The 27,287-nt window shown below is 38.5% G+C and overlaps 3 protein-coding genes across 7 annotated transcripts in view; 2 read left to right on the top strand and 1 right to left on the bottom strand.

The window, feature by feature from the left end:
* Nucleotides 1–19,321, bottom strand: part of LOC105430076 (nucleoside diphosphate kinase 5) — a 21,532-nt gene extending 2,211 nt beyond the window's left edge. The window contains exons 1-5 of the mRNA XM_011643416.3: nucleotides 19,082–19,321; nucleotides 18,593–18,979; nucleotides 18,369–18,507; nucleotides 18,186–18,274; nucleotides 16,347–18,090 (exon numbers count right to left, since the gene is read on the bottom strand). Of these exons, the coding sequence (XP_011641718.3) occupies nucleotides 17,980–18,090; nucleotides 18,186–18,274; nucleotides 18,369–18,507; nucleotides 18,593–18,979; nucleotides 19,082–19,318 (963 nt within the window). The 5' untranslated portion in view covers nucleotides 19,319–19,321 and the 3' untranslated portion in view covers nucleotides 16,347–17,979. The remainder of the gene's footprint in view (nucleotides 1–16,346; nucleotides 18,091–18,185; nucleotides 18,275–18,368; nucleotides 18,508–18,592; nucleotides 18,980–19,081) is intronic.
* On the top strand, nucleotides 2,120–13,256 carry Snx27 (sorting nexin 27). Of its 3 annotated transcripts, none has more exons than XM_011643413.3 (8): nucleotides 2,120–2,517; nucleotides 7,639–7,776; nucleotides 8,027–8,251; nucleotides 8,455–8,765; nucleotides 8,874–9,112; nucleotides 9,194–9,475; nucleotides 9,561–9,650; nucleotides 9,813–13,256. In XM_011643413.3, exons 1-7 carry the CDS (start codon nucleotides 2,168–2,170, stop codon nucleotides 9,627–9,629), a joined length of 1,614 nt encoding a protein of 537 aa, XP_011641715.2. In that variant the 5' UTR covers nucleotides 2,120–2,167; the 3' UTR covers nucleotides 9,630–9,650; nucleotides 9,813–13,256. The 3 variants fall into 3 exon arrangements, with proteins under 3 accessions (XP_011641715.2, XP_011641714.2, XP_011641713.2); XM_011643412.3 differs by having other exon boundaries at nucleotides 9,738–13,256; XM_011643411.3 differs by having other exon boundaries at nucleotides 9,561–13,256.
* Nucleotides 13,496–27,287, top strand: LOC105430077 (alpha-galactosidase MYORG). 3 transcript variants are annotated; one of them, XM_011643417.3, is made up of 10 exons: nucleotides 13,496–14,246; nucleotides 16,442–16,716; nucleotides 17,044–17,559; nucleotides 17,825–17,913; nucleotides 19,840–20,048; nucleotides 22,078–22,214; nucleotides 23,649–23,867; nucleotides 24,023–24,133; nucleotides 24,601–25,596; nucleotides 25,706–27,287. In XM_011643417.3, exons 1-10 carry the CDS (start codon nucleotides 14,196–14,198, stop codon nucleotides 26,610–26,612), a joined length of 3,510 nt encoding a protein of 1,169 aa, XP_011641719.2. In that variant the 5' UTR covers nucleotides 13,496–14,195; the 3' UTR covers nucleotides 26,613–27,287. The 3 variants fall into 3 exon arrangements, with proteins under 3 accessions (XP_011641719.2, XP_011641720.2, XP_025074829.1); XM_011643418.2 differs by lacking the exons at nucleotides 13,496–14,246; nucleotides 16,442–16,716 and having other exon boundaries at nucleotides 17,502–17,559; nucleotides 17,825–17,909; XM_025219044.2 differs by lacking the exons at nucleotides 13,496–14,246; nucleotides 16,442–16,716; nucleotides 17,044–17,559; nucleotides 17,825–17,913; nucleotides 19,840–20,048 and adding an exon at nucleotides 20,124–20,803.

Raw genomic sequence — 27,287 nt, 5'->3', positions numbered from 1 at the left:
TGTGAACGTTTGTGCTAACTTTACGTGGAATATAACATTACTTCGATTGCACGCACGAAACGTGTAATATTTCAGCATAAAAAAATATGATATTGCGTTATTAACGTCGCTTTGACTATTCTGCCAAGTTTTTTCATTTCAGAATTCCACGAGCGATTTAACTCTTTCCTCCTTAGCGCAGCGATACTGAAACAGCAGTAAAGGCCAGTTTTTCCCCTTAATTAGTAGTTAATATTAACCGTAGGTGTAACACGTGGGCGACAGTTAATGATGTACAGTGGATAAAATATAAAATATAGAAGAAACAAGGATATATCATCGCGCGCTGAAAAATATGACAAAGGAGTGGCTTTTATTTGAAGTTATTCAACGCAAAAATATCACAATTACACAGTTTTATACACAGAGTTGTCCGAGTAGAAAATAGTGAAAGTCATAATATTTCTTTTAGATATCTATTGCAATTTTTTTTTTTAACAGATCCCATGTACGTTACGCTTTCTATGTGCATGTGGCAGAAAATGAAGGTGTGTCGTCTTTAAAGAGCGGAGCACGAAACCTACAACAGTTATATTTCGCAATTTCGTAACGCGCTTCTATGCGAGATAATTATATACAAACTGCTGCGAATAAAAAGGTTTACGTACGTTTACACGTACAAAAACGTAGGAACGTATTAAATTCTTCATGTGTACATATATAATTCATTGTGCGTCACGCGTTCGTGAGGGGGAATTAAATTTTACGGAAATGTGCGTACGATCCCGGAATTAAGATACTTCACACGGTGTGCGAGCTTCACATTATTCCGCGGAATATTTGCATTGTTTAAACATACGCGGTGAATTCGCTCATGTATTATTTAGCTCGTAAACAGATATTGGACTGGGCAACATGTATAAAAGAGATCTCTTCACGTCCATTCAAGAGATCAAAATTCGCTTTTTACTTTGTAGGTCATGATATAACTATACAAGAATATCGGCTGTCTAATACAACGGATTGGAAGTGATCCTTTGATCATTGAATGTGAGTCAATATAATTCGTCAATGATTCGGATGATATAAAACCATTGTTCAATATCTATTATACTAGTACTCTATATCAAGAGAAAATAAGATAAGATAAATCTCAAATAAATAGATATTTTATCTCCGATAAAGAAAGATCAGAGAATCATTAAATCGTTAAAAAGTCATTATAAATTTTCAACGTATGTATTGCTTTTGAATAATGAAAACTATTATTAACACTTTTTTATTAACATTTTATTATGCTTCTTTTTATTAATATTTCATTATGCGATATAAATCTAACAAAATAAAAAATAAAAAATAAATCCAAGGGCTTTCTAGTCGCGTCCGGAGGGAACTAATCGCAAGTAAAAAAAAAAGATCTTAAACTGATGGCAGCACATTCTTGACAGTCATCAGCAACCAATAATTAGCATGGCAACAAACTGACTCCCTCTGTCGACTTCAGTGGCTTTACCGATAGAGGCGGTAAAGATCAAACATGGCAAAAGATGAAAGGCGGCACGAGGATATTTACAAGTTTCGCAGCAACTCCGTATAAATGACGACATCTAGATCCACTTGCGCCGCTAGGAATTATTGTTAAATTATCGGGAAACTCGAAAAAATTCAAGGAGACTTTTTTTCATTAAAGAACATAAAGGAATTCTAATCAATAATTAAGAAAATTGTAATTTTATTTTTCATTAGAAGTAAAATCATTTTGTTTTTCTTAGAATTCCGGAATTGCGAGTTATTTTAGTAGATTTACCGCAAAAAATTTATTTCTAAAAATCAAGGGTTACATCCATTTTTTACAAGAATTCAAGAAAGCTAAGTGAACATTATCGCGACGTTCTTCAACTAAATAATTATGCATTTTCTTATTGTCATCATTTTATTTTACAACGTATCTACGTACCAATGTACAATGTCTCTAGAATCGATACGTCGCATGTATCGATATGCGATTTGAGTATCGTTCAACGTTTGCTTACCTCCATGGCATCGCGGTACACTTACGAGATATTGCATTTGACACATCGCCACCGATATCGATACCAATTCGACTATCGTCCCTAGGTCCAAGTGACAACGGGAGCGTTGATAGCATTTGGTAGGGACCGCCGTGAATGGGCGGCCAGAGTGCAACATGGCGGATTGTGAATCGGAGGTGCACCGCTTGCCAGCCGCAAACCAGGACGGCAGTGTGAGAAACGTAGCGGCGGCCGTGACAATGGTGAACAACAACGCGCGCGTGCCGCAGCATCCACCGGCCGCCGGACCGGACAAGGATCCGGTCGGCCAGGGGCCGCGGTGCGTAACGATCTACAAGACGGAGACGGGTTTCGGGTTCAACGTACGCGGTCAGGTCAGCGAGGGTGGACAACTGCGGAGCATCAACGGCGAGCTGTACGCGCCTCTGCAGCACGTCAGCGCGGTGCTACCACGCGGTGCCGCCGAGAAGGCCGGCGTTCGCAAGGGCGACCGTATCCTGGAAGTGTGAGTAGAGGGAAACCGTTTCCTTCCTCCCGCGTTTCTCGATTCGCGCTCAACAATTCGGTAAATCATCGGTAGCGCACAATCGCCGAAATCCGGCAGGCGAAAACTCGACGAAAAACGCAACTTACGCTCCTACGTAATACGGCGCTTCGATTGCGCCGAACTTTATGCCCCGAAAATTCGAACTGGAACAGCTCACAATTGGAGCACGAAGAATCGGACACGAGATGCGGCCACGCGGTGGCAAATTTCAGATTTCTCGAATTGAGACGTGATGTTGAATACATCTATGTGCGAATATTAAGAATTTGAGAATTCTACAGGCTACAACCCAAACATTTATAGAACATGTAGCTAAAGATGTGTGGTTTGTCATGTTCTGATACTCTAAAATCAAACCGATATTTGATATCCACGGTACACCATGGATTATTATAAATTACTGAAGATTCGAGTGTTATTTTTGATAACTAATATTTAACTTCAGTTTTGCTCTTATCTGCATGACACGTGTCATATTTATATTCATTGTCACGTAGAATTGATAATAAACAGGCATTACGCGCATTAGAAATATGATACATTTTTCTTCGCAAAAAGAGAAACATAAATTTAAAACATAAATTTTTTTATACCGATGCAAATGTTTAGACTCAATTCAGTCCTCAATTCCTAGATCTAATGCTTCTATAATTTATTATAACGTATAACTTTTATTTCGTTTATTAAAAGAAAATGCCATTAATTTCATTTGTGATCATAGTTATCAACTTCATAATTTTAAAAAAGAAAGCAAAATTACAGGAAATTGAAACAAAATTTAATGGGATTTTTTAATGTCCGGTCTAATTTATAAAATTTAATAATTTAATACTCAATAATAACAATCTAAATTGTAATTAAAAAAAAAAAAAGAACTTAGATTTAAAAACATCAAAATCACATAACACAACACAGATTTGTAAACAATAATTTTATCGTCTACAACATTGTGCGTTGTCAACATTTTCTCAGAAAATAATAATATTTACACGATTTCACACGTTGTTCCTTTAAGAATATTTTGTTCACATACTCGCAATTTAGCAAACATTATAACGAAAATAGGCTTAATTCTTGTTTTTTCGCTTGGCAGTCGGAATTTCGTATTTCGTTTACATGATTGCATACTAAAAGCTGTACATCGCATATTCAAAGATCGCGTTTATTTGAGGTATTTTATGGAGATACATTAATTCGCGCGCTAACTGTATGCATATTCATCGAGGATTAGTTGCTTATGTAGGTTCGCTCGCTTGGCAACTAATCGTGCTCGGTATCGCAATGTGCCTTCTCAAGGATTATAGCTCTAGCCAACGCACGCAGAAACGAAAAAGACAGATTTAGATAATCTCCCAATGCACTTTGCTTCTGGTTAGAAATTCCGTAGAATCAATATTACGTTACGTTATTGAAAGGTATTTCAATGTCAATTATCTCCTCTTTTTTTCTTTTTAAAAACAGAAACTAGTTTGACTGTCATTGATAATTTTATCGTGCTCTGTACGAATATCAACTGTTCGAAAATTTCTCTATATCGTGGTGCTTATCGGGAAAAAGGGGGCGTCGCAGATAGAAATTATGTATTGCGCCTAATTTTTAGAGACGAGATAACCATTAGAGAAAACTCTAATCACGATGGCGCTAATTCACGCTGGCGCAATACGGTCCGAGAAAACATGTACGCTTCGCAAATTCTGATGTAAGAACGATAAAAAAAAAAACCTGTGCACGATGCATGACACGTTCAATCTATTTGACATCTCGTTTGCGAAGCTTAACAAACGCGACAGTTGCAAAATCCGTCATACCCGCGAGCTTCAGACCGATTTCCATCGTTCGCTGCTTTAGCAATTACTTCAATAAATATCTCGATATTCGTTAATCGGTAAGTTGTTATCAGTGAACTAATCCTAGAGGAGGAGAATGTGCAAGATATATTTTCGAGTTTTTCATCTCGACTAATTTCTATCTATCTTGGCTTAATCCGACAAATAACAAATAAGCTTCAAGCTCATTTCCCTTCGTTTCGCCAGTTCGCTTCGACGTTGGAAAGACTGTGATATTTAATTATGACAAGCGTAACGAGCGCCTGCGAACATCTTTAGTGTTGTGAATTAACTGTTAGTTAATCGACTGTCTAAACTCGCTAGATACATTTGCAATTTCCATCGGCGGAGTCGTTAGCGCTATTGGATTTGCATACCCGATCATTAGCCACCCTGTGCGCGCGGTAACTGTGTTCTCACGAGCTGTTTAATTAAAAGCTAATTTGCTTGAAACATTACACCGCTTTGTCCCGGTTGAACCTATTTGCATGGAGAATTTTATTTGATGATATACACATATCACATTCGCATTACACATAGATTCAATCGTTACGATATTACACATAAACGCAAAAATAAAATCGTGAATTGAATTGACACATCTTATCGATCTTGAGAAATATCCATTTGTTTTAGGTATGACGCAAATCATTTCTGACGTTTAGTCAGATTAAATAAAAGATTGCGTACACCATACAATGTCTTCATTTCGATAACAGTAAGAAATCGAGGAAAAAAAGATAACGATACTACCGAGTGGCTGACTATAATATAATACTACTACTACTATTACTATCGGCATATTGTGAACGTCTCACAATAGTCACATCGATAAGCCGTCCGTTTACTTGTCACTGCCTGTTTCCGAGCGTCGAAAAACGACGACGACGTAGAGTCTGTTTGCGACCCTCGCAGGTCCAAGGTTCCCATAAACTCCGCGAGGTTCAAGGACACTACAGCGTGAGAGACCCGTCGACTTCAGCAACATAGTTTCGCGCAATTTCTCGTTTCAAGATTGAAAGGAAATTTCTGCGGTTCTCGACGGGACAACAAACGTCTGTTGATGTCCAAAGGAGGACAAATTGAAATGTCGAAACCACCCAACTCCATCTCTTCCTTCTCGAGTATTCTTCTCTCGATGTACGCGGTTGTGTGAAACTAATCGAAACTCTCTTGCTTTCACTTGGCTAATTTTGTGGTTTTTTTTTACCGTTTACACTTCGCCTAGATTTTTAACTATTATTCGTTCCTGAAACGATTTATAAAATGACACGTTTGGAGCTTTGACATGATAAGCCCATAATGGCCCATTTATCTTTATATATCTTTGTATTCCGGCTATTTCCGGCTAACTAGCACTTCCCTAACTATCGCTTACGTAAAAATTTTAATCACGTAAGCTTCCTTCTATTATTCTATTATATACACGCTACATGTGACTTCTTTCCTTACATTATGTTCTTATGTTAATAGCTTTAAGAGGTTTACTCCTCATACGGTTTCCACGAAGTTATTTCACGAGATTATATTATCTTACAGTTTCGCGAAATCATATTTTTTTTTTTTTATCATCGTCGAGGACATCCTACTCGGCGATGGAAAACAACAATCTCAATCAGAAGTAATAAATTGAACAATAGATAAATCATAGCTCAGATCGCTGGACTCGAAGGTTTGATGATGGACTCGGGTTTTAACGAGCGGCGATAAGTGAATATTACATAAAAGGAGCCGCTTCCATCGCACGCATCCGATAAAACGAGCAGTCATTCACTCAGAATTGCGTCAATCATTAGGCGCCTATTAGGAGCCCCATTAACGTAGGCGCGAAACATTAGGCAAGCGTCCTCGGTACGCTTTGTTTATCTCGCTTAAGTTGCAATTAGCGGGCCCGGCTGTGCCTCTCGTCAGTGTCATCAGTTTCGGATAGCAGCATCGGTCACGGCGCATTTGTAATCCGGTCTCGCGCGGCCGCGGAGAAAGGAAGCGATGCGCGCCGCGCATCGCCAGATACGCAAACAGATACGCGCTCGAAGACTAAATAAGTATTCGCGTGCGTCCATGTGCCCACACACTCGCCCACCGAAGCGCATTATCTTCTCTCGGCAGATTAACGTACGCATAGTGTCGTTATTGACCGATCTAATTTTATCTTCGGCTAAATACGAAAATATCGTACCTTTCGCTGCCGTATTCGGGCGTTTTAATTACGCGTGCTGCCGAAAGGGAGAATGTATATGTATTTGGCAGGTGCCAACGTCGGCGTTCGAAATTGACGCCGATTGCCGGTGCTTTCACGTAATTCCGACCTCAGCGTTCAGTCGCGTCGGCCACTCACACGCGCTTAGCGCGCGACGCTTTCGCGTCAATCAGACTGAAGAGAAAATTTCTCTCTCCCCTGATGATATATAATATATTATTAGTATTAAATTATATGCGAGTATACGCGATGGACGTTGGAATTTTTGTCCGTTATAAAATTTCACTAAATCAGTCAATCAGTCATATGTGCGTAAAAGAGTGATAAGCGGAGTGATCGGCGATTGCAAGCCTGTCCAGAAGACAGATAACGTCTTACATCGGGCCACTGGGTACACGCGATAGCGAAAACGTATAAAGTGCGCGACGCGCCTTTCGTCGCACGCAGATGTGGAAATCCGTGGCGGTGATATTCATCGACCTCCGGGGAGAGCCGTGCCTCCGCGCGTCAACCAATCGCGACAGTCCTTTCACCGGTCGGAATTCGAAACTCGTGCTAAAAAGGCCGATTACCGGTATCCTATTCCCTTTCGAACTGGCTCGAGTGCCACCGACAACGTGCGCGAGCGAGATTGGCGAGACGGATCGCGACCTCGTCGAAGGCGATCCGCCTGTTGCTGCTTTCGACGCCGTTAGGATCCGCCGAGGACCGGATGTGTGCCGTGTTAAAATCGTGAAAATCCCCGCCTAATCCGCCGTTTAATTTTCCCCGCGGCGATCGATCGCGTGATTCGCGATTGTAGCTTGTCGCGATTAGCTCGCTATCGCGCCGATAAAAATAACACGTGAAATATGTTGACGTGTTACATGACCGCTTTACAATGCGAGTGGATCGAGAATCGCAGACGGTGGAATACCGTCGGTGCGTCGCATTCGCAATTAAGGTCGGTTGCAGCTACGCGAAGTTAATCGCGAGTATTACGGCGTATCGTATGTGACGAGAGATGTGTCACGAGAGAAGGCAATAACCGTAACACGTCGTCTCTGTTTGCAGGAACAATGTGAACGTCGAGGGTGCCACTCACAAGCAGGTGGTAGATCTGATAAAATCGGGTGGTGATGTCCTCACTCTGACCGTCATCTCCGTGACACCGCAGGAAGCGGAGAGGCTGGAGCCCTGCGAGGACCTGAGGTAAGCATGATACCTGAGTGTCGCGTAATTTTCGGCGCAGAAGAAAAAATATCATGATCTATAAAGCAACTTGGAGTACCTTTCAACGATATCGATATCGCGATTATCTCCACCGATAAGACGCTTGAAATAATAGCAACCTTGAGGGTTCTAATGATATCGCAGTCTATCTAGATTGATTGAATTAAAGCTCGCATGCGTGTATACACATACATATACAAACATTAAGCGCGTTATATTTTTTGTTTAGCTACTCGTCGGTCGACTACAGCGAAAAGCGATCTCTGCCCATCAGCGTGCCGGATTATCACGTCCGCGAGAGGAAACACGAGCGTTACGTAGTCTTCAACGTCCACATGGCCGGCAGGCACTTGTGCTCGCGTCGATATCGAGAATTCGCGGCGTTGCATATGGCGCTGAAGAAGGAGTTCATAGGCTTCAATTTCCCGAAGCTACCAGGAAAATGGCCATTCCAGTAATGTCTTCACGCTTAATTTCGCATACGACGGCATAAATCGCGGCGCGTTCAGCCGCGGAATGAATGGGACCATTGAGTATCCTGAAACGGATCTCATAACGTTTCCTTGCGTTTCCTCGCACATTTCTTCTCTCGCAGTCAAAATGAGATACATCTCACGTCTCGCGAATGAAAACAACATTTATTTGCTCACGTTGCAGATTGAGCGAGCAGCAACTCGACGCGAGAAGACGCGGTCTGGAGCAGTATTTGGAGAAAGTTTGTGCGGTGCGCGTAATAGCGGAGAGCGACGCCATGCAGGAATTTTTGACCGATCGACTGGAGGAGGACGGTGATCAGGGCCCGGCGGTTGATCTCAAGGTTCTGCTACCTGACCGTGAAGTTGTCACTGTCACCGTTCCCAAGGCGGCGTCGGTGAAAGATGTCTATGATGCGGTTTGCTGCCGAGTCGGCTTGGATGCGGAAACCGCCAAGTATTTTTACCTGTTCGAGATCGTCGAGTACAATTTCGGTATATTCCAAAATTATCTTACGTCTCATTTAAATTCTTTCGAATAAATTCATCGGTCCATGCAATTTAATATGACCATTGCAATTTAATATGACCATTGTATTGCAGAGAGGAAGCTGCAACCTCACGAGCACCCGCATACTTTGTACATTCAGAATTACTCGACCGCCAGCGCGACGTGTCTGGCAATAAGAAGGTGGCTTTTTAATATAAATAGACCGTTGAGCGAGCAGGCATTGACTTGGATATTCTGGCAAACGATTGACGAGGTGAACAGAGGTCACATCACCGCGGGAGAACGATTGTACCAGTTGAAGGCTCTGCAGGACGCGTCGAGAAAGCACGAGGTTCGTGTCGAATCAGGGAAATCTTGCGAACCTCTTACGGATCTTCGATCACGCTTACGCACAATTTTTTGATTTGTGCAGTATTTGAAATTGGCGAGGGAACTCAGCGGATACGGCGACATCGTGTTCCCACATTGCGCGTGCGACTCGAGGAAGGAGGGCCATGTGGTACCGGCGGTGGGCATGGCGGCCTTCAAATTGCATGCCGCGAAGGAGGATGGCACCCTGGAGTCACAGGTAGTCGAATTCCAATGGAACACTATCGCTCGGTGGGAAGTGGACGAGGACGGGATGGCGTTCTGCTTCCAATACACACGCCAGGACAATCGTCCTCCTCGTTGGCTCAAGGTTTTTACTCCTTACGTGAGTATCCGCTCTTTTCGCAATTTTTTGACGACTCGACTCGTAACTCATTTATTTATTTATTCTTGTGTTATTGCGTTTGTAGTATACATTCCTCTCGGACTGTTTCGATCGAATAGCCGAGGAAGCGAAGTGGGACGATCCAGGAGAATGACGTAACGTACGACGTTAAGAGGTATCCTTATAACGTTGAAGATCCTTTCACGGGATATCTCGCACTCATCTCTTTATAGTCGAAATTTTTTTTTTTTTTTTTACTTAGGATTGCGACAGTCTTTAGGAACGGTATCGAGTTAGCATAGCACTCGTAGCATATCAAATTTTTCCATCTGTCCAGCTTCGCCGAACGTTGCGTTTGAAATATTACCAATGTCTACGCACTGAGAGTGTTTGCCCACACTATTATCATTGGAAGAATCAAACGCGTGTTTTGAACGTAGTACGTCCCGATGAAGCAGATACTTTTATCCGAGAGATCGCCGATAATCTGTTCCAAAAACAGGAATGATTTAAAAATTTACACTTGGTTTTACATGCCACGTTTGTCCATGACCTGGTGAGAGGACTTTGGCGTCCAGTTCAGCGCGTGTAAGAAAATAAATCTGATTTTTACGCGCCGATATAGCTGGAGCCATCATTTTGATGAAACACGTGCCGTGTCTCCTTTCGTTACGACGAACAAAATGCGGCACACGCGATGGCATACAGGAGAATTACGTTAATGTACAGATACGTAGACTATTATTACAGAGATACGGAGATACGGTCGTCCGCCTAGAAATCACCTATCCTTCCGGCCTATGAACTATCATGCATACAGCACACGCGACTCGTTTACTGGCGAGAGAAAATCGATCGTGTTATATAAAACGTTCCTCCTTGTTCGCCTAATAGACCCGAAACTCTCTTTCGTTGGATCCGCACGAGCGTATCGATCGAGCGTTTTAAACGAGAGAAATAATATCCTGTGCATTTTCTAATGTGCAATATTTTATAAATCAGTAATAATTTGTCAATTCGTTACGCAGGATATTTTAAAACGAGGGGCCTTTGCACATTTAGAAGGGATCTCAATAGCGTCGACAGCGCGTCCAATTTATCGCTGTGCTAGGCTTCATTTATATTTTCTGCGATTAAGGATCTGAGGAGAGGAAAGAAATCTTGGAGCTTTTTCAAAAAAAAAAAGGGAAATAGATACATATCATATTCATCGAAGATTTTATTCTAAGCAGCACGGAGTCTTGTCTTTTCCTCTTTTTAAATTATCCTGCGTAACAAACAAAGATTTCCTAACACATGAATGACTACGGCTGATCCCACGTGTCCCTTAATCGATATATAATATATATATATATATATATATATATATATATATATATATATCGATCAGTCCTCTACACATTTTGTTAATTCATTAATATGTATAGAGTATTACCGTTAATAAAAGGTAGAACAAACTGTAAATATATTAATGTTACAAATATATACTTTTTAAGGAGAAACTCCGTTGTGTGTATGTGTGTATGTATATGCGTGGGTGCGTTTTGATAAGATCGACATGGGATTACTCGATCGCAAGATCACTAACTGTGGGTTCTCGCGTTGCGAAGTGGCGATTCGTTTATTCACGCGAGAAATTGTGCGTGAATCACGAGCCGTGAATCACGAGCCTGCCGAGGATTGTAATAAGAGTCGGGGACTATTTTTAAATCGGCGCTCTCGATTGAGAAACTTTATCTCGGGCTACTCCCCTTCAGTGAATTTACAAAGATACGATGAAAAATGCGGCGTTAATGCTCATCTCTCGATTATGTAAACACATATGGGACGTAGCGAAGGAGGAAGTGACGTAAAGAAAAACTCGGAACAATAATGTAATAAGGTCACGTGGTAATGATTTTTCCTCTATTACCTTGTACGAAGGGAATAATACTCATTAATAATGTTAACAGAGATAACGATAATAACAGCAAGTAAGAAACTTATACGGTTAATGTTAGCACTACTCTACGCGTACGACGGTTGTTGCGGAATTTTGCAGATGGCCGTAATACGTTTTGGCATTAGATATCCACGGTAGAAAGCGAATATTTGGAGCGAGTTCTCTCATGCACGTTATGCTCCTTTGATTTGACGATTTTTTGCGTTTCCTCTCTTTCTTTTTTGATTTCTTTTCACCGTCTCTTACGTACGCATCCTGCCTTCTCGCAGTGCTTAAACTCCACTCGTTCTAAACATGTCGCTTACTTAACTTCGAGCAGTTTCAGCAGATAATAAATAGAAAGATAGATATATAATTATCGTTAACGTTTTTAAACTTTATCTATGGAGTGTCGAGTGTGAATGCGATGAATGAAAAATACGTATGGAGATATGAGATTCGTGAGAGAAAAATATAAACAAATAAATATATATATATATATATATATATATATATATATATATATATATATGCTCATGAGAGAGCATAGTTACGATACTGTTAATAGTAATAGAAATATAGAACATAATATAGAGCGTAATTATAACCGAACGCGCGAATATCCGAGTGAATATACGATCGATATACGATGTGATATATTCGCGCGTGCATCTAGATATGCGATCGAGCGAACAAAATAGTTACAATAATGGTTTCTATTGTTTTGTCGATAAATAACGAGAGGAAGGGAGGAAGAGATAGGGAATTTCGCAAGGGAACTGTGCAAAGTGAGATTTATGAATTGTTAGCTAGCAATACGTGCATCCGAAAATTATTATTATTGGGAATAGATAAACCGAACGAATCTTTAGGTGATCTCTTATTTATACTTACTTTGGATCCACGGGCGAGAAAATTAACAATGCAATTTTGTTAAATAATGCATCTAATGATAGCAGCTTATATTCTTTTTTATACGCTCTAATCTGTCTAATTAGCCGATATTACCGAGATTGCATGAAAAACTCTAAGGTATTATTGGTTATTATATTATCGGCAGCAAAAAGATTCTTTCGAAATACATTTCGAAATCTTTTATGACACACACTATCTCATTGATCAGTAAAATAATCGAATACGTAAATAATTTTTGAATCAGAAAAAGAAAATCTGTGGTACTGGAGCAGCCACGTATTTGCAGTATGGCAATAAAATTTAGATAAAGAAAACTGCGTGTTAATTGGGTAGAGTTAATTGATATTTTTTCGAGAAAATGCTGGATGATCGCAAAGATACGTCCAAGAGATTTTTGATATGAAAGATCTGAAAATAATTGGATTAATGATATTTTGTTTAATGTGATTTTTGTAAAATTATATTTATTTTACAATATTTTTATTATATAATTCGGTCATTATTTTATGACAATTTTAGTGTTATAAATTGAATGAATGTGTTAAAAATTGTCTTTCATTTTGAAAAGCTGTTTGATACAAGAATTTGTTTATTTTGTATTTGTTTTGCGGAGTGTGTCTCACTAGGAAATTATATTTATTTAATTATTTGCTATCTCGTTGATTAGCATGTTAACGAGCCTGTCAAACACAGAGTGACGAATTAGATAGTATAATTTAATTATTATTATTACAAAACCATATCATTACAGTTAACTCTTTAGGCGTTAATTAAAATATTCTGTATAATCATAGTACGTAAATAACAAATGCTCCAATTTATCGTATAACATCAGTTCGCGAAACTTTTGCTGTAAAACTAGTATTTCGAATTAGCGAGAGAGGTATTCGATTTCTTTATGAGCCATCTTATTGAGAAGCGTAAAATAAAAACAGAAGAAATAGACCTCGTGTTTGTGTCTTTTTTAATTAACTATCCTGCCTGTTATTATAATTATGCATCCTATCGTAGATAAAATAATCCGATAGATACAATCTGTGTACAATTGTTATTGCGTAACGCGAGCAATTTTGAAATGTATCCGATGACGTAAAGCACACTAGCAAAGAAGATAAAATATCAAGATAAAATAATACGGTTACTTTCCCAGCACTGTACATACATCACTGTACATATATCATATTTTATATTCTACGATAAATGAGGATTCCAGTAGAATCTTGATGAAAATTTTCATTGCAAAATAGAAGATTCTAAATCAAGTTGTGCGTCTCTTTTCTCGATTGGCTCTTGCCAGACGCAAAGTTTAACAATCTCGAGTCCCGAGTAAATTGACAATAGGCTTACACCTGAAAAACACCGAATCACGAATGCCACACGCGGGGGAGTTAAAGATTTCGCGTTGGAAATATTCCAGCGGAATGCGGTCATGGTGTCCAGCGGAGAAGAATAACGCACATGGTATTACCTATTATAATTATTAGTACTATCTCCGGATTAAACCCCGGGACGTAAACCATGTAAGCGCAAACAAAACTCGAGGCATCGTATATTCGCGGATACGCGCGAGATTACCGCGCGAGTCTACAAAGTAGAGATACACATTCTACGTAATGTACCTTTATAACTGTGTATGCAAGGTGTATGCAAGCTCGCGTGTGTACGCAATACTCGTATACGCGATACCGATACATACAAAGCTGTCTAAGAAGATATCGCTAAGTGGCCACCGATATACGGAACGACAGATCAGTTTAAGACCACCTGTCCCGGAAGGTGGAACTCCTTTCGCGGCGAGATCGTTATCGGCAATCGCTCGGATTTGGTTGACATTGTCAGTTTGATGCTGAGAACAACTGAAAGAACAACTGTCTACAGTGTCTGATGAAGAAAATGGATCGTGTTAAAAGAAAGAAAAAAAAGACGGGTGAAAAGGTAGCCGTTTAAATCGAATCGTTTATGTAATTAGTGCCCGCCTGTCGAAAATCAAATTATTATTATTAAATATTAAAATCCAAATTGCCTCTTTATCGGGATGTTAAAATGTTACAAATTTTTATTATTTTATAGTATAAAATTTTATTTGAAAAAATAATTTTATTTTTTTCTCTTTGTCTCCGACGTTGTGACAATACACATATAATTATATTTTATATAATTAGTTTAACCTTCTTGACCCTTTTCTTCAATAAAATCAAATTTTAATTATTATTATTTTGATTTGCGTTTGCCATTACGATAATTTTTTTACTTCTTTGCGACAAATCTTTTCCTTATTGAATACAACAATTAACAATTTGACTATAGAATTTTATAAAATTTATAATATTGTAATGTATTTTAAAGATAATACGATACTTGCGATTTAGATTATTATTTTAGCAAACGCAAGATGCTTGCAAAAGATTAAAATTTTTGTTGATTGGGAAGTTCTTATCTGTGACGTTTGTCAAGATAACAGCAAAAGAAAAATTATATGACAATCATAATCGACAGTCACGTTAAGTTACATTGATGTTCTAGTTAATATTAAGTTACAAATCTAATTATTACAGCTCAAAGAAACAGTTTAATTATATAAAGCCACATAATAACTATTTGATTACAACTCTAAAATGGACAGCTTAATTGATTCACATCTATGATTGACTATTCACATATATATAAAAATGTCATAATATGCCTTATTTGTTTATTAAACATTTACTGTGTTATAATTTATTTAGCTTTATTTATAACACTCACTCCGTTATAAGAAAAGACAGCTGTAGTAACAAAAATTTTATAATAAATTACTTATTAAATTATCGTTTATTCCGAATAATGAACTTAATGTCAACTTAAATTCCTTCCTTATTCAAGAGAATATTTTTCTACGTTTACTGTTAAAGTCTTTTCTATGTTTACTGTTATTATTTTTTTTGTCATAAAGTGAAATACAAAACGAGAATAACTTAACAAATGATCCATCATATAATGATAAGAACTGCATCGTTTGTGAAATGTTCCATTGTTATCTGATCATTCGCTGACCTAAATCCTTAAGAAATCTCGCGATTCTTCGAACACAATTCCAATCTTTTACTGAGATCATCGACGTAGTCGTTTCATCACACTTTTAATGTATTAAAATAACAAAGAAAATGCTCGTGATCTGATTGAAAACTTAAACAATTACTAAAAATGTATTACATATTGTGAAATACACTATTGTTTCGCATTTGCCTTGAGATAACAGTAGTTCTAACAGTTGTTTTAAACATTTGCTTGGAAAAAAACAATAGTTTTACGGATGAAACTCGAAGCGAATCGCGATAATTCGAATGTGCATGGGATTTACATCAAAATAGACCAACGCAGCAGAGACTTTTTCTATTCCGTAACGCTTGATGAATAATATTTCATGCCTTAACCAACTCTTTTTATTAGTCGTGACATAACAATCATATAAACAATCGCTCGTTATGGATTAACGAGCATCATTACGTAATGAAGCTAGCAAAAACAAATCGAACTGTCAAACTGTTCCACGTGATTTATCTGTCTAGTTCGGCAAATGCCGACTAAAGGCGCTACTAAACTTGTTTGAGGAGTTAAAATTACGTTCCCGGCGAATGATTCACGTTTAGTAGACCGAAAGACCGATATGCTATTACAGTATTATTGCGCTAAAATGAACACGTGCTATCGTGGAATTTCATCATAAATAATTCATGTAATACATGATGTTTTGGAAGAATTTCTCATTTGCACAAATTTATAGCTTCATTTGGCAAAAATTCTTTCCCCCTTTCACACATTTCTACCAAATCGCCAAAATTGCAGTTATCTCAGATAATTCTCAGAATTTCTTTTTTTCGTAATGCAGATTGGAAAATTTTCGAATTTCTCACATTGGCGTATCTTTCTCACGAGTATGCTTTTATGGCCGAGAGGCAGCCTCATCCTCATCGAAATCAGACGCGAAAAGAGAGAAAGAGAAAGAGAGCGCGTCCACCGCGGATAACTTTAACGAGACTTAACAAGTCCACTCACACAGACGGCTCCAGCGATCGTCATTCTCGTGTTTCGCCCCTCCCACGCTGCTCAGATCTCTGTGATCATCATCTCGTCTCTGTTTTACGACGCAGAAAGTGCTGCTATCCATCGTCGATCCTTGGGACGTGAAGGTGGCCAGTGTTGATCCGATCGGACTGGCCGAACGACGGGGCGTCTCCCTGTCCGTTTTGCCCTTTAATCAGGACGAGGGTGCCAGCCACGAGTGGCCAACCTTTGGTAGGACCCTCAAGATACCGTCACCCTGGTACAAACCTGGCAGCGGCTCCTCCGATCACGTGAACTCCACCAAGCTCGAGGAATCGGCGGCGTTGATCAATCGGATAGATCCATGGTACTCACCACAAAGGTATTTTCAATTATCCATTAATATACTAAAGTTATATTAAAAAAATTATCATTTTATTGAAATATATAAGATTTTATAACATGAAAATTATTTGATCAACAAAAAAATGTTTTTCTTTCTTTTTTTAAAAAAAAATGTTTTTCTTCTATATTAAATTTTGTATAATTTTTATTATATATAAATATTTATGAATTAGGTAAATTTCTCTTAAAATAATCGTAATGTGATAAAAAGTGTAATACATTAAATAATTAATTAACATAAGTCAAAGTCACCGCGCGCGCGTTATAATTACATATATTAATTATTTAGTAATTCTGTTTGAAGGTCGCCTGTCAATAGAACTCACGATTCGCCGAATCCGTCCAAGGAAAGATCACGAGGTAACAGACAGAGAACCGGCGAGACAAGGCACGACGACGAGGCGGGCGAGGTCGACAATGGATTAATCAAGGCTCCGCAGGAAATTAGCCGCGACGATTTCGATGATGTGGACGGTACAGCAGCGGTGCGAGTGCGTTTCGAGATCGACCGAGCGGAGTCGAAGCGAAATGGAGTGCGATGTGAGAACGGCCGAGATGTCGATGGTGCGCCGCGAGTGTTGACGAAAAGTCAAGCCGCGAACGATTTGAACAATTTGAGGCCCGAACGGCGACCGATCGCGAAGCGAAATCGCGCAGGCGGAGTAAATGTGGAAAAGAAACAGGAAGATTCTTCGCGGCGAACGGACCGTGTGGAGGTCGGTGAGGACGAGAGAGATGCGAATAATGAACGGGACCAGTCTCGGATAGTCGGAGAGAAGCCAACAATTGTCAACATCGTCCAGAGCTTGGTGGAATCTAGGTAATTATATAACAATGAAAATAACTCATATCGAATAAGTAATTTTACTGTTACGACTAAACTGAAACCAAAGAAGTAAAATAAATTTTGAAGAAATTTATATCTAATTTCCTCAAAATTGCGGAATGACATTAAATAATTTTTATAAATATTTAATATTTTTTTTTTTTAACTTAAATGAAAGGATAAGGAGAAAAATGAAAGTAATGTGAATTTTATTTTACGCCAGAACTTTGCAATATTTTCTTTTTTTTTATGTTTCGAGGTACACTCCTCAAACCGCGACAGAGAGGAGGATAAAAAGGATGCCATCATGTCGTCGTCAAGGAACTCCGAAGGAAATAGATCTAGTGGGTAAGACGGGCGGTTGTCCTGCGTTAAAGTATAAAACAAATCGACGGTATGAGAGAGAAAGAATTATCATGTCGGAATTAAAGCGAGATCTTCCGGTAGTTTAGGTTTATTAGGGTTGTTCAGGATCAGCCAGTGCGCCAACCATAATACAGGATCGGCCGGTCTCTGCTTACAACACTATAGAAAGAGAATGTTTTTGTCTTAATCAAAAAATATTAGGACAAGTAAAATTGTCTCAAAAAAAATTTTATATTTAAATCGTTAAAAATTACCAATGTTAAACCTTCGATAAGAACGGGATTAATAGTTTCCCATAAAAAATCTTCAGCCATTTCATCTTTCAGCAAGGGTTCAATTATAACTGAGAAGAAAAAAATTTTCTATTTTAGTACCGAAATAAATATTAAGAAAATTAAGTATCATAAAACACAATGAAATGTAAAGTAATTTTCTACAATCAGGAAAGAAGAAATGAATTTCTTTTTCAGCCTGTTCGCTATCGCAACTGCCGTGGATAGCATTCTTTAAGTCGTCTCCTCTACGACCATATCTTGCTCGGATGCTGTCAGGAAAATACAAACGCGCTTCGGCCACCTAAAACGATTCCAAAGTCACTCCTTAAATCAAAAGAATTGATTTCTAAAATATTATGCGATATCCTGATATATTTTGCATATACCGTGGTCGGTCCTATGATTTTCTTCCATTCTTTTATGGCATTTTCCTTCGCTAATACAAACACTATGATGGGTCCCGATGACATATATGCCACCAGATGAGGAAAACTCAGTTCGCCGAAACGTTCTTTGTAGAATTCTGCAACCTGTTCTGGTGTCAGCTGTAGCCAACGAGTCTGACAAATTTCAAATCCTTCCGCGCATATTCGACTCTCGATTTCCTTCCTATAGATCATTGCTTCCGGCTTTATGATAGCCAATGTAAATTCAATATCCGGTTCCTCCTCAACGGCCTCCTTAATTTTGTCGGTTTCAAAACATACCGGTGACAATTTAAAATCCTCTTCTTTGCCAGAACAATTGTATTTCGTGGGATAAATGAATTTATACTATAATTATCAATGTAATTATTTGTTTGCAAAATAATCTTTATACATATATACATTTTATCGCATTTCATTTATCAAAGACATTTCTGATCGATAGCTCACTAGTCTGTTTGATTTGCTAGAGGATCCCGTGTCTGTCGACAAAATTTCCATAGAAGTGTATGTCATTTCGCTGCTACTGGATCGCACGGAGTCGATTAACATTCGATCGGAACCAATGGAAACTATATGCTCAAAAATATCTCTTCCAGGTCGATATGGCGCAGGACATTTTGTGAAAAGAGTTACAGTTTCCGATCCAATTTTTCCAGCGATCTCCTTTTGCAGACAGTCACACATTTTTCTTCAGTATACAAACTAACTCTTATAAGATTATTTTCGTCGTTATTCTACCGTATCTGTTTCCAGAAAGAAATTCAATTGAATGCAATCAGCCTAATTTTCCAATTTATCCAACATATGTCATTTACGAATGACATGATGTTTACGAAGATTATAAAAGGTTAGATACTATCGAACTAGATCCTTGATATTTATTTGTTCTGCAATCGTCGCGATAAAAGTACCAACTTTTTTTTAATTACTCCAGTGATCTTTTTGATCTCCGATTGGCGCCGCCGCTTCAATTATCACAATGTTTTCTTACGAGGGTTTGCATTGCGATAAGTTGGCATATGGAAACACCAGCAGTTGCGTAGGTGCATTCGTTTTAGTGCGAATATTTATACAGCGATAACGACATTGTATTACACAAATTTAGATATTATACTATTTTTCATTGTATTATTTTCGCTAAATCATAGTACGTTTTCAAGTGTGTATAAATTTTTATCAAATTATTTCTCTCGATTGGCTTTCAGACTTTCCAGGCAAAGCAAGTGATAATGCCAACGTTATTGTTAATACGGCGAAACAAGAAAATAATCAAAAAATCGTCAACGAGAAAACGAAAACGGTGAAAGTACTACCGGAAGTGACAGCGTTACGCAGCACGAATATAAGAAAAACCAGCATATCTATGCCCAGCAATCTTAACGAGATGGATGATCTTCGGATAGACAGACAAAACGTAAGTCGAATTAATTATACAGTATATTAATAAATATAATGCAATCAGTAATTTTTATACAAAACATCTTATTTCATTCATCTTTACATCTTTATTTGTCATAAATATATATCGACGAATCTTACAAAACAGACGTCAACGAATCTTAGACACTTAAGTGTAAACTTATATAGATAATATACCGATGATGACGAAAATATTCCTCGAGTGTTGAAAAAAAGAAAAATTACACACATATGCTCATTCGAAGTCAAACAATAGTCGAACAATAATATTTCGTGTATTTCTCACCTACTGAATAATCAACGTCAGTCTCTCTAACGACGAGAATAACATCGTATCGTATCTCTTCAATTTCGCGCGTTTGTGAAAAAGGCATTCGTTGTCACCGCTCGATTTCTGGGCGATTAGGGCGATTAGCACGCCACGATGTTTTCACCAAGGAGATAATTCGATTCCCGATCTGTATTTTCGAGTCATTCGACGAGGACGGTTAACAGTGATTGGTGACGATTTTACGCGTCTCGTGTTTATTTTTATCGAAAAAGAAAAAGAAAGAGTTTTTAAATCGTGTTACACATCGCACAAGCGAAACAAGCGTTTGCACGAAAATGATGAAGTAATAATCGATAAGTGGTATGGAACTGTATGAGTGGTACAGGATGGATGTCAAGGATCACACATACAGTTCGATTTATTCCTTGGAGAACGCCTTGGCTGGCGTTAAGAAACACAAACTGAACGTCATTCAGGAGGTACGATTAGAAGCAAAATGTTGAATTCTGTAATGGTGACAGATTCTTCAAAAATATTTTTAAAATTTATTATTTATTTTTGACGATTTAAGAAAAAGAATAAATATTGTAGTAAGAGAGATACACGAGAATTCAATATTTATATCGAACACATTGAAAATATAATGTCAATCGTCTACATTTTGAAAAACCGAACGAATCCAATGTTTGTTTCTATTTTAATCATTATCTATCATAATGTTTATGCTCGTATTGGGAAAATAAGATTTCTCAGTTACGCAATGTTTCTTATTTGCTATGGCAATATTCTGCGCGTCTCTAAATAAGCAATTTTCGCAGAAATGTTCAATATAAATGATATTGTCTCGTACGGTATTATATAAGATTTTTTATTTATGATTATTTTTACGATTTTTTGCATTCTTTTCCTTTTTTTCTTTACTCTTCTAAAATCTAACATTGTACATTACTTATTTAAAATACAAGAAATTTACATCTCTCAAATTTATGAAGCCTTTAAATAATATAATGTGTTAGCTATTTGATGAAAACGTGAGCTTTTGCTGAGAATAAATATTGACAATTAAACGTTGAACATTGCATTGATTATTAAAACAAAGCAATTTTCAATTAAAGTGTGTATGAATACTCGTATTCAAGAAACATCGCTGCGCGATGCGATTATCGTAACGCTAACGATTTTAAAATGAAGGAATCGTGTTCAAGTGATATTTTACTACAGAGAAACGATGAGACTACCTAAAATATTCCATTTGCTAAATTCTCCAATTGATATATGATGTGTAATAAACATTTCTGATAAGCAGCGCATTTCTGGATACAATTGTACTTAATTGTTTTCGATCAGCGTCATATCGCGATTCGTATTCAACAACATTATTACGTTTCACATATTTGCGTTCGTAATTTTTTTCTTTGGAAAAAAGGAAGAGTTTAGGGAAATATCAATAATAGTGAACGTATCATCAACGCCATATGGACACTTTCTCGTCGATCGTACATCAATAAAAAAAAAAAAAAACAAAACAAAAAAAAAACAACAACAATGTAAACGCAAATCGAGCATATCGAAGCGCAGCATTGCTGCTCTTAATATATCAACGATCATTATAGAGCACACAGATGAATCTTGTTGTGTGTAATTGGCAATGATTTACAGCCTCGATCGGCGAGTTGATTTGTTTGATTGCACAGGTGCTCGCACGGTTTAGGCGCGCTAATTCGCACCTGAATTCCGGATTCTGATATTTCAGGGTACCGCCTCGAAATTCACAAGAGAGGACAGCGATACCGGCAGCAGCGTGACTTTCAGTAACAGCGGCTCGACACCGAATGGAAGTCCCCTAGGATCCGAAACGGAAGAGGAAGCGAATGATGAGGAGCTGGCCAGGTGAGTGTTAAATTCGGCGATCGATTAAAAGACGAAAAAAAAAAAAAAAAAAAAAAAAAGAGAGATGAGTTAAGAATCAATGATTTTAAACATTCACAATTTATATTTAAATCGTATTTGAATCGAACATATGTACCATATTGTTTTCAATTTGTGAAATGACAACTGAGTTTCAAATTTTAATCAATTTTTAACGCGATCGATATTAATTGACTTTGATAAATTTCTAGTAAATACGATTTGTGAGAGACGTAATTGATAAATATTTTTCTATGAGCTTCAAATATCAAATTTTAATTTCGCGAATGATAATAACATAATACAATACATTGCGTGCTCCTTATGTTTGACATTCCAATACCGATTCGGTTAGCACCTGTATTAACCTGTTCCAACCGCCTAATAAATCTATAAATGCCGAATGCCATCGAGTTTGAAAGCGGAGGAAACAGTCTCTGTGTGGCTTATCGCGGGAGATGGATATCTCGCCTGCAATTTTCTCTCGACGATACGCGCTCTAAATGCGCAATTTGCACTGTAACACCCCACTAGACGCATACACGAGGTACTGTTTATCGTTCTCACTTGCGAGCGCGTTCCGACTGAGCAGATGAAACAAGCGTACCTATCTGACCGTTTTCACGGTCATCGTAAGCATCATCATTGTTAGGACCGACCTTCCTTCATATCGCTTCAGGGTTATCGCGCTGTAAGAGAGTTGCGGCTCCCGTAATCGCCAGTTTCGGCCAACAGTCGTCACTCGATCGCATTTACAGCTTCCTCGCTTTTTCTTTTTATACGCATAACTATTGAAAATTTTCTACTATTCTAATTTTTTCATGTCAAACATGCTAGTGCAGATACGTTTGTGATTGTGTTTTCCGTGATTGAGAGATAACAAAGTTTAGAAATTAAAAAAAAAATGATAAAAATTATTAAAGATCGATTAAAAAATTGAATGAAAAAGCAATTTATCAATTTATCGTTTATCAAAATATCAATTAAAGTTCAGTTAATTTATCAATTGAAATATCTGTATTTTTACTAAGAGGGCGAGATGATTCCCAGATACGATATCGGTAGCGCTGTATCATTACAAAGGTACAACGACATGTACCGATATCTTTCAACGAAGTGCTTGAAATAAAAAAAACACACTCTTTATTTCTTCAAACTCAGATAAAGAGATTTAAACTTAGATAATCTGTTATTATCTTCATATCTCCGAACTCCAGAATAGAATTCTATTTATAATTGTACATTTTAAAATATCTTGTAAAATACACTTGCATATTTTATTATATATTTATGTATATATGTATTTTGATTTTTTAATATTTCCAGCATAATAAATTATAAATGAAATTTTATTTTAAATTCCAACACAAATTAGATCATTTAAATTTATATGTAGTTATAATAATAATGTTTTAGAGTGCCGCTGCAAGCTCCACCGCGAAGGAAGGGTAGAACCATGTCACCCTCGGTTAATGAAAAAATGGGAAATGACGCTACGGAACTTTCGGGTGTACAAAGCGCAACTTCCACAATAACCAGCGTAAACAGTATCAGCAGTCTTCTGAAGGAGAAACTACAATTATCATTACCACAGGCATTGCGTAACAGCGCAAGACGTCAAAATGCTGATTATAGGTAAAGTGATCAAAAAAAATGGAAATTTGCAAAACTTAAATGACTACTAGATATGCATATTCAAAATCTGACAAAAATTATTATACATCGATTGTTATTATAACTATTTATTTAAAAACTGATAATTGTCCTTTTTTTTAATCAATTCTCCTTAGACTTAAAGCATTTGTTGGTATCTTGTTCCTTTGCATCGTTTTCCTCGTGGGATTCGCACACATTTATTACACTCAGCACGTCCTACAACGAGCTTATTTTGAGAAATTTAGGTGAGTACTTTGCCATCGTGATCGATAATAAAATGTTACATTAAAATTATTTCGCTTACATATCAGTTGCATTAGTCAAGAAGTGATATTTCGATAGTCGCCGGCTTCGCTTGTCGTCTACTCTGGAATAACTTTCGGTCGTTTGCCTCTGCCAGGAAGCGCCTAATGGAATACATTAAGGCTCGTTTATCGCGCTGATCTCGTGCCAGTCTCAAAATGCGTATTCAATTGGTAACCCAACGTGCACGCTTAGCTTTTTAGGGGCTGCATTATCTTAGAATCGTGGGAGGAAGATCCCGGTACCGATTATCCAATATTTTATGCATCAAATTTTTCTCCGTCGTCACACACGACACATCGAGCTTGATTAATTACTTCCTATATAATTTCTGTTTTGTTGTTTTTTATAAAGATAGCAAAAATTTTTTTTGAGACAATTATTTAATCCCATCGAGTTTTCTTTTTAGATTCAATAAAAACGAGAGGGTGATGAGAGTGTACAGCAATACCGGGGCGGAGATCATCGCTGCCCGACTCGGCGAGGGTATCCCGCCGAACACAGGGGTGTATCCTTGCCTTCCTCATCATCAACGGCAGGACGCGGTCTGTCTCGAGTGGCTGCAGCAAACGCGGCTCTACCTCGCTCATACAAAGCGCGAGGGGATGCACTGCTATCACGTCACTTGGCAGAGTCTGAGTCCCTATTACAATCCCAAGGACTGCTTCGACTGGTCCTCGAAGAGAGGCCACTGGTACGGCGCCGGTCAGATTCAGAATATGGCTTATCCCCTGGAACGCGGCCGTCTAGAATTGAGTCCCTTCATCACCGGTGACGTGAGAAAGCATCCTTTCGGAAACGTGCTAAAGAGATATTTCCTCAATTCGAAGGGCGCTACGATCCTGGTGGACCTCGAGACCCCGCTCTATGTCTCCATCAATGCAAATCGTACCAACGACTTCTGTCTTCAGGCGAAACATGACGCGTTTGCCTATATTAATCACCTTACGCCGCTACCTCAGCTCAACTACACAATCTGCGCGACCGACAACATGAAAAGCTTGCACTCCTCGATGGCGGAGAAGTCTTTATGGGATGGCTTAAAGCCCGATGAACTGCACGCTGTCCATTCTCTGCTATCTGAACCGGTCTGGCAGATCTCACCCACCAACGAGGCGGCCATTTACAATTATACGGAGGACGTGATCGCATTGGGATTCCTTCGTCAAGGGCATGTTCTGCTGAGCGAGGAATGGCAACCCAGTCCGGGTGATTTTGTCCTGGACGAGGAACGATTCCCTTCTATGGAGGAAACCATCAATATCATTCATCGCAGAGGATTCAGAATAGTGTTCAGCATTCAGCCTTTTATCTCCACAGAATCTGTTAACTTCAAAGACGCAGTCGCTAACAGATTATTGATCTCCGAAAGGGGAAGCGATCCCAGAATTCCAGCATTAACAAGGTTGTTAATCACGAATTTGTAAATTTAATATAAATTATTGTACGCATTATATATATTACAATTCAGCTCAAAGAAGGATATTTTTAAAAGGATTCATATTTAATTTTAGATACAAGCAAAGTAACAGCGCCGGCATGCTTGACATCACGAATAATAAGACCTTACCGTGGCTGCAGACGAAACTTGAAAGTTTGATCATGAAATACCACGTAGACTCATTCTACCTCGACCTAGGCACTGCGCAGGACATGCCACATTACTACAAATGCGAGCAGCCCCTGACCAATCCCGACCATTACAAGACTATTTTTACCCGTTCGATTTTAGGCACTATACCTGTGATCGGCGTCTCCAGCGCCATTTCCAGGCCACGAGCGCCCGTTTTCGTGTCTCTGCCTCCCTTCCCGTCATCTTGGAAGGCTATCAAGACTGTCATTCCCACTGTCCTCAGTTATGGCATGATCGGGTATCCATTCATTATGCCAGGGGCGGTAGGCGGCGATGTGGCGCTTCCGATGTCAGACAACAATCCGGACAACGATTACGAGGTGGATCTACCAGACAAAGAGCTCTATATTCGCTGGCTACAGCTTTCTACCTTTTTGCCCGTAATTCGTTTCACTCATCTGCCGAGCAAGTACTCGGACGAGTCAGTCCTGGAGATCGCCAAAAGGTTGACCACCCTGCGACAGAAGACTGTTACGCCGTTACTGAAAAAATATGCGAACGAGACTCTAGATACCGGATTGCCTATCATCAGGCCGCTCTGGATGCTGGATCCTGCTGATCCAGCCTGTCACGTGGTGGTTGACGAATTTTCTGTAGGCGAGGAACTGATCGTAGCGCCGGTGCTCTATTCTGGTAGCAGGCAGAGAGAGGTCTATCTGCCGGCTGGTGTCTGGAGAGACGGTATCGATGGAAGTCTGAGAAAGGGTTCGAGATGGATTCATAACTATAGGGTGGCCGAAGACAAGATTGCGTATTTCGTCAAGATGCCGGACAATACGAGATTCTGAGGAATCCCGAGGTCATTTCCGCTGCTTTGCATTTCACGCGATGCATTATGGTATTCAACGAATCTCGAGATCGATGAATTGGTGATAAAGTGGTGATTGAGCTTGTGATTCAGCTTCGTGCGATGATGCGAGTTGCTCGTATCCACCAAATGAATCGTCACGATGTTTCTTGTGATTGATTCGTCATAGCATAACAAATATCGACTCACCTTGATCTTTCGTAAATATGCAAGATGAACTTGTTCCTCGGTGAATGTGTTGAGAAATAATCATGCATTAGCAAAATACATATCCGCCGCATTTGAATAAAGATAAAAAGTTTGCAAATGCGATATTAAGTATATCAACGATTTCAGAACTGCAATTACAATAATGAAGTATCCGACATTGTAAGAATGCAGTAAGATAATTATGTAGGGATAAATACTTAATAGCACACACAAAAGATTTACACGTTAGTCAAACGTGCTATTCAATATTCAATGATATAATGATTCAATATATCGACAAACTTTGATTACAATAAAAGTATCCAATGTTATATTTTACGAATATGAAACTATTGTCAATACCATATTACAATGCATATCGTAAAGCCATAGTGACATATGCATTGGAAGAACAAGAATTGTAGATTTAAATTATGCTGTCAATTATATTTATTTTACTTAACAA

The sequence above is a fragment of the Pogonomyrmex barbatus genome, unplaced genomic scaffold (genome assembly GCF_055798465.1).
Source record: "Pogonomyrmex barbatus isolate J1 unplaced genomic scaffold, ASM5579846v1 scaffold1, whole genome shotgun sequence".
NCBI lineage: Eukaryota > Metazoa > Arthropoda > Insecta > Hymenoptera > Formicidae > Pogonomyrmex > Pogonomyrmex barbatus.
The sequence above is the reverse complement of the archived record's forward strand: the minus strand, read 5'-3'. Positions and strand labels throughout refer to the sequence as shown.